The sequence below is a fragment of the Myotis nattereri genome, assembly GCF_964212035.1.
Source record: "Myotis nattereri genome assembly, chromosome: 11".
Lineage (NCBI taxonomy): Eukaryota > Metazoa > Chordata > Mammalia > Chiroptera > Vespertilionidae > Myotis > Myotis nattereri.
In genome coordinates, this window is record NC_138086.1 from 41,346,647 (window position 1) to 41,359,357 (window position 12,711).

Consider the following 12,711-nt stretch of genomic DNA (forward strand, 5'->3'; position numbering starts at 1 on the left):
ACAGTGATGTTTGCACATACCTAAATATATAATAACCATTGAATTGTATGCCTTAAATGAGTGAATTGTAATGGTATGTGGATATATCTCTATTAAGCTGTTTTTTAAAAAATTAAAGGAGAAAAAGGCACAGGTAATGACAAAAAATAAATAAAAAGCTCGGAGAAGGTTTCTTGGTGGAAGTTATATCTAAACCAAATCTAGAATATTCTAGAATAGAAGTTAGCCAGAATAGAGGGAAGAAAACAAGGGAATTCATGCCAAAAGGATGAAATGGCAGGTGAAGTGAGAGGAACTTGCAAGCAGGTCATTGTGGCTGGAGTTCCAAGAGCGAGGCAGTGAGTGAGCAGTGGGCAACCAGCGTGCCCTGGGTGGTAACCAGAGGTTGCAATTTCTTTTTCTTTTCTTTTTTTATTTCAGAGAGGAAGGGAGACGGGGAGAGAGGCAGAAACATCAATGATGAGAGAGAATCATTGATCAGCTGCCCAGGAGGTTGCGATTTCTGTTTAAGGTGATGTATGTGGGCAAGGTGCTTTAGGGGACAGAATGATACACAGAACCGTGGTCCACAGAAGGTGGGAAAAGACATGAAAACAAAATTGTCTAAAGTGAAAAAACACACAAAACCACCATCGGGTCAATCCATAGCTAATGCTTTTTGCAATCTTGGGTTTGCTTGACCTGACGACGATGACTACCTTCGAGATGTGGTTACAGTCATCACTCGGAAAAGAAGGATGAAGTTTAGACCGGTGCAAACTTAGACACAGTGCAACCACCAGGCAGGAATCAATGGAGACTTTCTGAAACTCTGCTTTCTGATGGGGTGGGCTATTAGTGTCAACTGGCCACTTTCATTTTAGGGGCAGTTAAACACAGCATGGCTCAAAAATTAACCTGCCGCTACTGTGTAGAGATTACTGAAGTAAGAAGGTATTTGGGAAAATTCTAGTAGGAATGACTGTTTATGAATCTGTAAAACTACAGAAATACTGTTCCCTTAATTTGTCTACTACACCCCACTTAAGCTCTTCAGCCTTAACTGGTGCTGAGTACAGGTGTCCTGAAACATTTAAAAGCAAAAAGATAGATACACAGTAATAGGGAGAATAAAAAGAAAAACATCCTTTCAAGTTTTAACTTCAAATGCCAAAACTGTAATTTTCAATCTACCAAAAAGGTAACATTTCACACTCGTAATTAAATATACCATGTTACCTAGAATATGAAGACACAAAAATTCTATATGCCTAAAAACTGACTGCATTTTACCTACCTATCTTTCCAAAGTGTCTGTGTGCCGCAGACTGAGTGAACATGGGCAGAATGTAAACTACCTGCTTCAGAAACAGAGGCCCGCTATTGTCAGAGCGAAGAACAATGGTGAACAGTTATTCTTTGGGAAAATGACTTCCCTCTTAATTTCTCGGTGTGTAAAAAGGGATTAATACATATATTCAGACTAATAAAAAATGTTTTTTAAAAGGTAAGTGCCATAGATAAACACTATGTCAATTTTAAACACTCTTCCTAATGCCCACCTTCCAGATCAGTAAAAGCAACTCAAAATTGTTCTTTTGGAAAAAAAATGGGTAACTAATTAGAAAAATTCTTCAAGAATACAATTGATTATTTTCTTAACAGTGACTGCAATTTTAAAAATAAGGACACTTATGATTATTTAGCAAATATTACCAGCATGCTTTCTTGCTCGAATCTGGCCTCCCCAAATTGTTTTCTATTTTACATTTCCAACACATACAAGTTTTAAAGGGCGGGGGGGTGGGGGGAGAGACTGTTTATCTTCAGAAAATAAAAGAGTAGGCCTGCTAAAGTTTGAGAGAAAAAAACTCAAATCACAAAGAAAAAGGGAAAATTAATCAAAGTTGCAAAAGGCCCTGGAGAGAAGACTTGGGTTACAATTCCAACTGAACTTTCAAGTGATTGTGTTTTTCATAAGTGACTCAACACCCCCTCCTACCATATCATTTTTTGTAATTTGTCAAAAGCGGAATGTCTGCTATACTGCTTTCACAGGGTGGTTATAAAGGATAAAATGAAAGAACAATTTGGAAAAGTCTAAAGCACTTCAAAATATAAAACACTATTAATAATGCACATCACTTTCTAAAGAACTGCAGAGCTACAGGAACAGAAAAAATAATCAAGACATTGAAGTACTTTGTAAGCTGCCATTTGGTGTCAAAATACTACAATGATTCAGTGCATTTCCTTGGTAGATTTCACTTTTTCAAAGATATTCTTAGGTTAAAAGCAGTTTAATTTAGAATCAATTATTTTAACCCAATGAATCATTTAAAATGTGGAATATTCAAATTCGGTTCTTTGTTATAAATATAAGTTTCACAGTTTGAATCAAGCCTTTCCTGTGAAACAAGGATGTATGAAGAAGTAACAATTTTGATGGTTCTTATACAGAAAATGAAAATAAATTTTAAAGAAGGAGGAGGAGGAGGAGGAGGAGGAGGAGGAGGAGGAGGAGGAGGAGGAGGAGGAGAAGCCGCTGCCACCGCCCAGCCAGAATGTCTCAGTTGGTTGGGCATTGTCCAGTGCACTGAAAGGTTGCTGGTTCGATTCCAGGTCAGGGCACATACCTGGGTTGCAGGTTTGATCCCTGGTTGGGGCACTTAGGAGTATGAGAGGCAACCAACTGATGTTTCTCTCCCACATCAATGTTTCTCTCTCTCTCTCTCTCTCTCTCTCTCTCTCTCTCTCTCTCTCTCTCCCTCCCTCCCTCCCTCCTTCCCTCCCTCCTCCTCCCCTTACCTCTCTCTGAGTAGGTCCTCAGGTGAGGATTTTAAAAAATGAAGGGAAAAAAAAGATGCAAGAGAAAAAATATTTTTCTCCTACTAAGAGAAAAACAAAAAGTGAATACTAAGATAAACACTTTATTGCTAAATATGTGAAATACTTTTCCATTTGAAGACCTGAGTTACCACTATCTCCACCTTCTACCCCCATCTTTCTAGAGGTATCACTAATTGTGCTTCTTTTATAACTTTTGGTCCATGCAATCCCCATAGAAACCAGTGAGTAAATGTTTAGAGACAGGACTAGGGCATGGATAGCTGGAGCATACAAGACTAGAGCTGTACAGGATGAACAGGTGTGCTATGAATTCTAGGTACAGAGACCATCTTATATTCAATGGACAACCAGGTGAATCTTGATTTGGTTTTATTGATAAGTGAGGAAGAAATTTCCCTGTTTATTTTGCTTTGGGGATTGCCTTACCAACCAGGCACTGGCAACATGTAAGGATTCAGATGAATCTCTTTTGGGGCAGTTATGTCTTAGGTTTAAAGTGGAATATATTTCCTGGGACATAACAGTACTGAGTATGAGTTATTAGTGTCCTCTTTTAAATGAATCATTGTACTTACAGGAGAATCTCCTTGGTTCATATTATGAATTCATGCAGACAGATCTTGTTTTCTTTGGAACTATGATGACCTAACACTCAGCCTCCCATTAATTGTTTGGATAGTTGATGAAGCACTGTCTAATTGTTTTGCCTAAGCTTCGTTCAAAATCCAAAGTTAAAACAAAGTCATCTACCTTGTCAGTACATTTCTGATCCTTTCTGGAGTTAGTCCCAGGAACTGGGGGGAATGGCCACAGTCTTGTGTGCCTAGAACATTTCTTGTTTGATGTTAGGGCACTAATGTTGCTAAACTTCTTTCAGATGGGGCTTTGGTGGGTTTCTTAAGATTCCCAGTAGCCAGAAGACTTTGGAGCCAGAAGACTGACATCCTCTGGGATGAGTGGTGCTCTAGTCTTGCCTTGTCATTGGCAGAAACCCATCTTGGCAGGGTCCAGACAATGCTGTTGCATCGTGCTCCAATTTCATTTGCCCTAAGGCTGAAGAGCATAAATCGCTTTTGACTGGGTTTGAATGTAAGACAGTTTGACCCACAGCTCTTATATTCAGGGATAGAAAATTCTACCAGTCTCCCGCAAAAGCCTTCTTTTCTAAAGATTACCCTGGGGTAATAACCAAAAGTCAGCATCTGATCAAGACCTGGACCAACTACATTAACTGACATCCCCTAGTTCTTTTTATCTATAGACTCTATATGTGAAATAAATGCCTGTCAAAGCTGTAATACCTTATTTAAAAATTGATCTTAAAGTGTTATGACTGTTCTGTGACATTTTAATATATATGTCTTATGATTACTCATTAATGTCTGGATTGTATCACTTTAATAATTCTGTATTAGAGCATTTCCATTTCTTGATCAGAATGGGTTTTAGATGTTTTTGCTTATGCACATAATGCTTTTATATGTGTCCTTACTTTTTAATGTTATAAGACCATACTTGGTTTTAATCTTTTTAATTCTATTACCTTTTTTACTTAACTTATACAGATTTAGACATCTATTACTTGTCCATAAATAGTGCAGAGGAAAAAGAACACAAGGAACTCACTAAACCAATCATTATTCTCTTGCTCTTAACAATTCAAAATAGATAGACTTTGGGCTTTAACAGTCCTTCCTCAAAGACCAAAGAAAAACACTAGACTAACATCCAATAACTTTGAAAGAACCTGAATTAGAGCCTGTGGGATGAACCCTGGCACGCAGAACACTGAACACTATCAAGGCAGGACTCTGAAACGTCCCTTTTCTGAGAGACAGTATTCCTGGAGGCTACGCCTACAATGAAGATGAATTTGGAATTTGAAGGAGGTTTTGGCAAAATAATTTTAGGCTGATACATAAACTACCCAAGCAGTTAAATATGGTTGTAAGTGTTGAGAGAGCGAGGATTCTGATTTTCCCTCTAACTCACATTAATAAAGAAGACTGTATTTGAGGAAAGTTGACTCATTAAAGGAAGGCGCCCATAACATGCAGATCAGTTGAGTTATCCCTGGGTAAATGTGATATTTGCTCTGCTTAGCATGCTTCGTTGCAAATCTTTACCATAAGGAAGTGGAAGGAGGGAAATAAAGAGATGAAAACAGGATGGCACGAAAAGAGCAACAAACACGGTCAGGAAATCAGTCCGTCCTGACTGTGCCACTTGATAGCTATACAATGTGGGTCTTCCCCGTTTCCCACTGTGAATAGCAAATGGGTTTTGACTTAAGGATCTGTAATGTGCTATGACATTTCGATGATCCAGTAAAACTGGTTCCCTCTGTCTGTTTTCTAATAAGGCTCTTTTTATAACCTTTTCACTGAAAGACATCTCTCGTTTTCGAAAGCACTTTAGACACAGTGCGTAAGTCCAATTATTCCTAATGAAAGGAGAACCTTCAATTCCTCTAACCACCTGGAATCACGATTAGAGGTTTGGAAAGCCTTTCAGACTGAGGCTGGAGGGGCATCTATTTAGGGATATTAGTGGCCTATTGTGTTAGCAATTTATTCTTTGGCCAAGGTACAAGCTGCACTAGATAATCTCAAACGTCCACTCCAGCTCTCAGATTCTGTCTAGCACAGACATCATGCTGCTAAGTTTTTATCTAAAATGTCTCACACCCTCCAGACACTTTGTGGAATTAGAAACCAACTGCATTTGCCAAACCAAACAGACAGGCTGGTGATTCAACTGCAGATTAGCAGGCGGTCTGATAATTTGCTGCTCTCTCTAAATTCTCCATGAGCTACACAGAGAGCACACATTTCTCCTTTTCTCCTGCCACGTTCACTGTCTATTAAGACAGTCTCATTTTCTCAGGGCTGGGGGGGGGGGGGGGGGTTGTGACATTTTCCCAGGCTACCAAGACACAGTGCTGGGGCGGGGGGGTTGGGGGGGTAGCATCCTTTTCTATCTGTCAGCCTCCCTTCTGAGAATTCTTGATCAGTATGAGAGACTTCTCAAGGCAATTGCCTGCTTAGCACCTTCCTCTCTCTCCTGGAGCATTTAAAGCCCCCACCCTCAAGAAATGCAAATTAAGTCCTCTTCAAAAGTAGCTTAAGTATCTGGCTTTGTAAACATTTCTTTACCATTAGGAGGAAATCACAAATCTTTATTGGCCTTGCTGCTAAAGAGAATTCTAATTTTCTCAGAACAAGCTTCTGCTTCTCCTGCTCTGATCCCAGAGCTCCCCCTTGTGTCCTGATGAGAAACTGACTCAAGAAAGAGCTAAAGGTCAGCACATTTAGATTGTGCGGTTCGGCAGTTCCCCAGGGCAGCAGTTCTCAAACTTCAGTGAGCATCACAATTATAAAACCCACCCTGTAAATCATGACATTGTAAATTAGCTTTTCAGAAACTAAAATGCAGAACAAAATTTGAGAATCTGTCTCAGAAAAAAAAAAATCTCTACAACATGGATTAAGACCAGTGTTTCTCAAATTTTGATATGTATCAGAGTTACCTTGTGTTTTTAAAGGCATTCCTGTCCTGAACACTCAGAGATTCTTTACATGTTAGGGACAGTCTATAAAATGGTTTTAAAATAGACACCCCAAGGGGTTCGGCTGCAGGGGATCTTAAGAAACCCTTGAAAAGACAGTTAAGGTTCCTAAGCAGGAAAACAGACTAGAGGTCAAAGCAGAAACTTAAGGTCTCCTCTCCTCACAACAAAAAAAAAGTCACTTAACATCATGAGATTATTTTTCATTATTACTTTAAAAACTCAAAACCTATTTCAGGATAGTTAAAGAGAGATGTTTTCTAAAGGATAGACTAGTCTTTTAGCAACGTTATCTGCTCGATGCAGAGATCTGGAGGAGGCTTCACAAGTCATCCATATAGACTCCTAGAGGCTAGCGCTAGACCCAAGTTAGTTGCTAGGTCCAAAAAGGACCTCAGAGGTGCGAAAGAGAATGAGCAATCTGCACTCAAAGCCATATCGGAGAACAGTGAAAGATTCTCTGATCTGCTGCCTGGACCTTAGCATAGGTAGACGCTAGCCCACGGATCTTCCACTACGTGATATTTATGATACTTGGGGGGACCAGAATGAGTCATCCCAAGATATGCCTCTGTGATATGCAGATTACTCTTTAAGCTAAAGGCACTTTTAACTTCAGGCTCAAGATAAACTTCGGCCCCTCCCTTTACTATCTGTAGGGCAGGGCACACTTCTATTTACTAAAAGTCTGTTCTGATGGTCCTGCAATGACCCTTTGAAGACCCCAGGGTGCATTACCTCATCCATCACTCAGGATGACTTGTACCTCAACCACCCTTTCTATCTCTGAATCTTCCCTGCAATGTGGGGTTTCCACACATATGTATGTATTAAAGTTGGTTATTTTCTCCTGCTAATCTGCCTCAAGTCTGTTTCATACTAGTCCAACCTGAAGAAACTTGAGTTCAGAGCAAAGTTTGTTCCTCCCCCACAATGCCCTTAAGCAGTAAGCTCTCTCTGTTTTATCCCACTGATTGATATCTATTACCTTTTATTATGTATTTCCACCACATTCTTCTCTCAGAAAAGGTGAAAAGAAAAATTAAGTCATAGATCTATAAGAACCAGAGAAACACAACTGGTAAGAGGTGAATGCTAGAATGCCTTTATGCCCAGAAATAAGCCTCAAATACTGTTACCACAGTAATTATTTTCAAGATGCCCAAGTAATTGAAACAATGCTTAGACCACTGACTTCCAATCCTGATGTAACATAAGCAGGATAACTTAAGATCTCTCAAGGGCTACTGTGAAACTATCAAAAATAAAATTAAGTAAATTATTTTCTTTAAAAAACATAAACTTTGATAGTTTGATGAAGGAAAATTTGCAAACTACAACCCAAAGGTACCTTAACCCTAAAAAGATTGGGATAAATAATATGCATACTGAACAATGAATAACTGCGAAGAACAGAAATCAGGAGACATTTAAGTGTCACTCTTGCATGAAAGCAATCTTGATTTAAACCATCGGTTCTCAACCTGTGGGTCGCGACCCCTTTGGCGGTCGAACGACCCTTTCACAGGGGTTGCCTAAGACCATTCTGCATATCAGATATTTACATTACGATTCATAACAGTAGCAACATTACAGTTATGAAGTAGCAACGGCAATAATTTTATGGTTGGGTCACAACATGAGGAACTGTATTTAAAGGGCCAGAAGTTGAGAACCACTGATTTAAACTGACAGTTCTTCTGAGTCTATGAAATTGCTTCCTTTCTCCTAGCGTTCCCATGCAAAGTGGATGTATGAAACCGATCGAGAATGTGGACAGCTGTTGCCTCAATGCCAATCAGTTAAATAAACAGTATCATGTAGTCTCTAGGTCACACTCTGCCTTGGTGATTTTGCCACCATAAATCAGAAAACTCAAGAGTTAGAAATGGATCATACAAATTATTCACCCTGGCCCCATCCCCTTGAGGAGGAAACTGATCTTGCAAGCTGTGTCAGGCCATAAAAACTGTGAACAATGCACTGCCCTGGGGCTGGGGGGGGGGGGGGGTCGTTATCGCTGGCCCCAGGACAGATCATCGGACATGGCCTGGGGACTCCCAACACCTGGGGGCCTTCCTGTAAGCCCACGAAAGGGGGGGAACCAGATCTGCAAGACAAAGACCCCAGAAGGTTATAAAAAGCGAAGCCTCTGCATGTTTCTTCACTCTGATTTGGGAATTATTCCCGGAGTCCACTAGTGTTAATAAACGGGGTCCCTCCCTTTCTCTAGGAAGCGTGCTTGGTATTTCTTTGGTCTTCTGCAACACCCTCACAGAGAAAGAAACTATGACTCAGAGGTTACATTATTTAATCTAGATTACCCCAAAAGTTCATTACTGATAAAGAATGATCACCCAGAAAAGTTCCTAATCCAGCTCTCAAAGAAATTAAGGCTAAACAGTATGAATAAGTACAAGGATAGAAACAGTACAACTATATATTACCTAAGCAATTTTTTAAGAGATTTAGACACTCAGGCAAACAGAGGAGAATATATTGTTGAGGAGACTGGGAAATACTAAGATGGAGCAAAACCTCTTTTATAAATATTTTTTATTTATTTCAGAGGAAGTGAGAGGGCGAGGGAGAGGTAGAAACATTAATGATGAGAGAGCCAGGAACCTGGGCATGTGCCCTGACTGGGAATCTAACCATGACCTCTTGGTTCATGGGTCGACACTCAACCACTGAGCCATGCCGGCTGGGCACAGCAAAACTTCTTAATAGGCACTCAGTGTAACCTACAACCAAAATCTACAGAGTCTTCTGTTCTCTGTTTACATCCATAGAGAATATGTTTTAAAATATTAAGATACTAGAGTTTTGCTTCCTCATAATACATACAAATGTAAATAATCATTTAGAATAAGGTTACCTGGGGACTGAAATCACTCCAGCTCCCGGTTTAGTAGGATTACATCTCATTTTCACCGCAGTTGACCGGCCATTAACACAAGATGTTGTAGTTGCAGAAGACCTATTGTAAAGCACATATCATTTTAAAAAATATATATGACACAGATTACAAAGACAAAAATATCCTCCAAATAAAAACTCCTATGCTATCTAAACAAGTGGAAAAGGAATCAAAGTTCACTACTTTATAATTTTAATACAAATTAAGCTCATTTTCTTTTACTGACTATAAAAAGTTTACTATTTTCTCAGGCAAAGTGATAAGCTATTATCAAGGTGTTTAGTAAAGCTTCTATAATTAAAATCAAAATTATAATCAAAAGAAATTTTAAAGGGAAATTCCAGGGTCTTATTTGCATCTACTAGGGTTCAGGAATTTGAAGAAAAGGCTGTGATGCAAATTAATAAAGCGACTAGACATGAAATATAAATTTGGGACGCATTTTGCGGGAGTCAGGGGAGGCTTAACTTTACTAACTAAGCTCCCCAACCTCCAGGCCCAAGGCTTTTTATTCCCACATTTTGCCCTATAGCAAAGCAGATATATGTATCAAAGGTAAGGTTTGGTAAACAGTAAAGGACCATCAGGTTGGGAGAACTGCCCTCAGCTGTCTGGCAGCAGGCAATAACATGTAGATCTTCAGCCCTGCTGAAGCCCTAAATTCCATCAACCTTCTGATGAACTTCTTGCATTTATGACCTGCTGGAATTAGCCTCCAGCAGGGAAAAATGTCATATCCACTCAGGCTGATGTTTAGTTGTATAACTTATAAATAAGTACTGCCTACACAATAGAGGCAGTATTGCCTAATTTAAAATATTATATAAATTAGGCAAAATATAAATTATATAAAATATTATAAATTAGGCAACATGTAATATATATATTTTTATATTTAAATATAAAATATATATATGAGCAAAATTATATGAGGCTTTCAAACTATTCCATGTTTCCTACTTTTTACTAAATCTTTTATTTAAGAACCAATTGATGATTATCTATTAATTGTAAGCCACTATGCTGGCACCCTGAAGTGACATTCTTTTGATTTTAAAAAAAAAAAAAAACTGTCAAGGGAAACAGCATCCTCACTTACTTGTAAAAAAAATGCACATCTGGTATTTGGCTCGGTGGAACTGGGAACATATCTTCTTTTATATTAATATTTTGCAATGTGGTTTCAATTGTCACTCCTACATGGCAATAAAAAAGACATTACTGAGCAATATGGGAAAATTACGTTTAGTTAGTCTCTGTATATCTGAATAGAAAATAGCTTTATTTTGAACTGTCATTTTAGCAGAAATATTGTATTAAATTAATATGACAATAAGAAACTTTCCACAGTCTATGGAAAAAAAAAAAAAAGATTCTATACCCTAGTTTTGTAATTTTGCTTAAGTCACTTCACTTCCTTGGCTCTTATGTCCTGAATCTGTAAAATGCTTGCAATAATCACAATATCTCTAAAGTCCCTTCCAGTTCTAACATTTGAACAATCCACTATTATACTTCTCAGCCTCTGGTGAGTTTTGTCGAATGAGCTGGGCAACTTTGCTAATACAGCTTTTCTTTCACATTCATTACAGGCATATTTGACCCAAAAAAAGATTCTTGTACTCTAATAATTTCCAAAAATAACTCCAAAATTTGCTTGATCTAAAAGTAAGGCATTTTTTCCCTGAACAAAATGATAGCAGAGCCAAAATGCAAGCAATAACAGCAACCTTTGCTTCTGACACAGCTCCTATGCTGAGCACAAGCTCAGTAACTGACCTTGGTGCTGAAAAGTAAAGCTCAATTCCTCTAGAACCCATAGCAATGGTTCTCAAATCTGGCTGCATATTAGAATCATCTAAGAAGCTTGTTAGATTTGTTAGATTGTTATATGCCTTGTTAGGTTCCTAAGCCCCACTCCAAAAAGTCTCATGAATTTGATCCCTGTGAATTACTAACAGGAACCTGAATTCTTCTTAAAATATTCCTATGTTCTTGACACCACAGAGATAGACAAGCAGATGGGGAATAAAACTCAGCACATTCACCTTTGCTACTTGTCACCAACTTACTTCTGGTATGAAAAAACATGATGAAAACTGATGACAGATATTATAATTTAGGTTTATATTGTGTCTGTTTACTATTCTTCTTTTCTTTCTAGTTTTGGTGTTTTGAATTATTTTGTGCCTTAAACTCCTAAAGGATCTGACATAAGGCCAACTCTCAGAAAACACAAATCACATCTGAGTCAATACATAAATTCAGAAGTTCCTTGTACTCACTGAGATTAATGCCTAGACCTCACTTGTAGGGGCTTTTTAACCATGTCACAAAGTGATGATTTAGGATTACCTGTGGGCTTTAATCATCGATGATAAAAACCAATGCTATGACAGGTTATCAGCACCCTAGTTTTATACATGCATATATGAACGAAATGAAGCTTACCTAAAAATGTGTCTGCCAGAATGATGGATTGTGATGATAAAGCTGCTCGGAAACCCTTACTTTCAGAAGGAATAATAGTTGACTGGCATACAAATGCTCCTACCAGATTCGTGTAATCATCTGAGCCTGCCACCATGTCCTTTACTGTAAAGTCTGTTATATTGTTGGTACAGAGAGCCATCTTCTCCCCCTAGGAAAATGAAGTCATAAAGAAGTTTTATTGGGGGTCACTCTCTAAACTGGATCTCAGGCAGCCAGTGACTCGAGTAGGGCAGTGGTCCTCTCCTCACCGCAATCCTGATTTATTAGATCTGGTGGGAGGCCCAACCACCAGTATTTTTTAAAAGCTCTTGAGGCTATTCTAATGTTTCAACCAGGGTTGAGAGTCACTGAGGTTATGATGAATATACTAATTCAAGGCTGCATTCCTCCTCCAACTGCCAGCATCATTTGTGGTGAATGAAAGCCATCTATCATAAGGAAGTATAAGTCATCTATGAACTCTTCAATTCATAGGATAACAATGCATGCTAAGAGACCAGAAAACTGTTGATGCCAAGAAAGACTTGCACTTCATAGGCTGATGTGTGCCAGAAAGGTGATGTGAAGGCTGAAGAAGAAACATAAAAGCCATATTGCCACAGAATCCTAAGACAACATCAAAATTGTAAACAGTTGGTCACAACAAGTGTCTTTATTCACATACTCTTAGATTCAAGGACATGTATCTGCTCAACTACACAGTAAGTTTAAGGGAACACAAAGGTTTATTTTCATAATCATTTGGAGGACAGTTGGGAGATATAATTTATAAAAATTGGAAGACTCTTTAAATATAATATGTTTAAATATACTATAGTCCCAATGCAAAGGACTATAGCTTGCTCTATTATTTCTATGAAGAAATGTACAAAGGAAAATAGGAACGTAGTTTATTGGTCTT

General features: G+C 38.5%; 1 protein-coding gene across 1 annotated transcript in view; it reads right to left on the bottom strand.

Moving 5' to 3' along the window:
- Positions 1-12,711, bottom strand: part of ELAPOR2 (endosome-lysosome associated apoptosis and autophagy regulator family member 2) — a 129,435-nt gene that overhangs the window by 12,699 nt on the left and 104,025 nt on the right. Inside the window, exons 16-18 of the mRNA XM_081102567.1 lie at positions 11,769-11,958; positions 10,417-10,513; positions 9,276-9,377 (exon numbers count right to left, since the gene is read on the bottom strand). Of these exons, the coding sequence (XP_080958693.1) occupies positions 9,276-9,377; positions 10,417-10,513; positions 11,769-11,958 (389 nt within the window). The remainder of the gene's footprint in view (positions 1-9,275; positions 9,378-10,416; positions 10,514-11,768; positions 11,959-12,711) is intronic.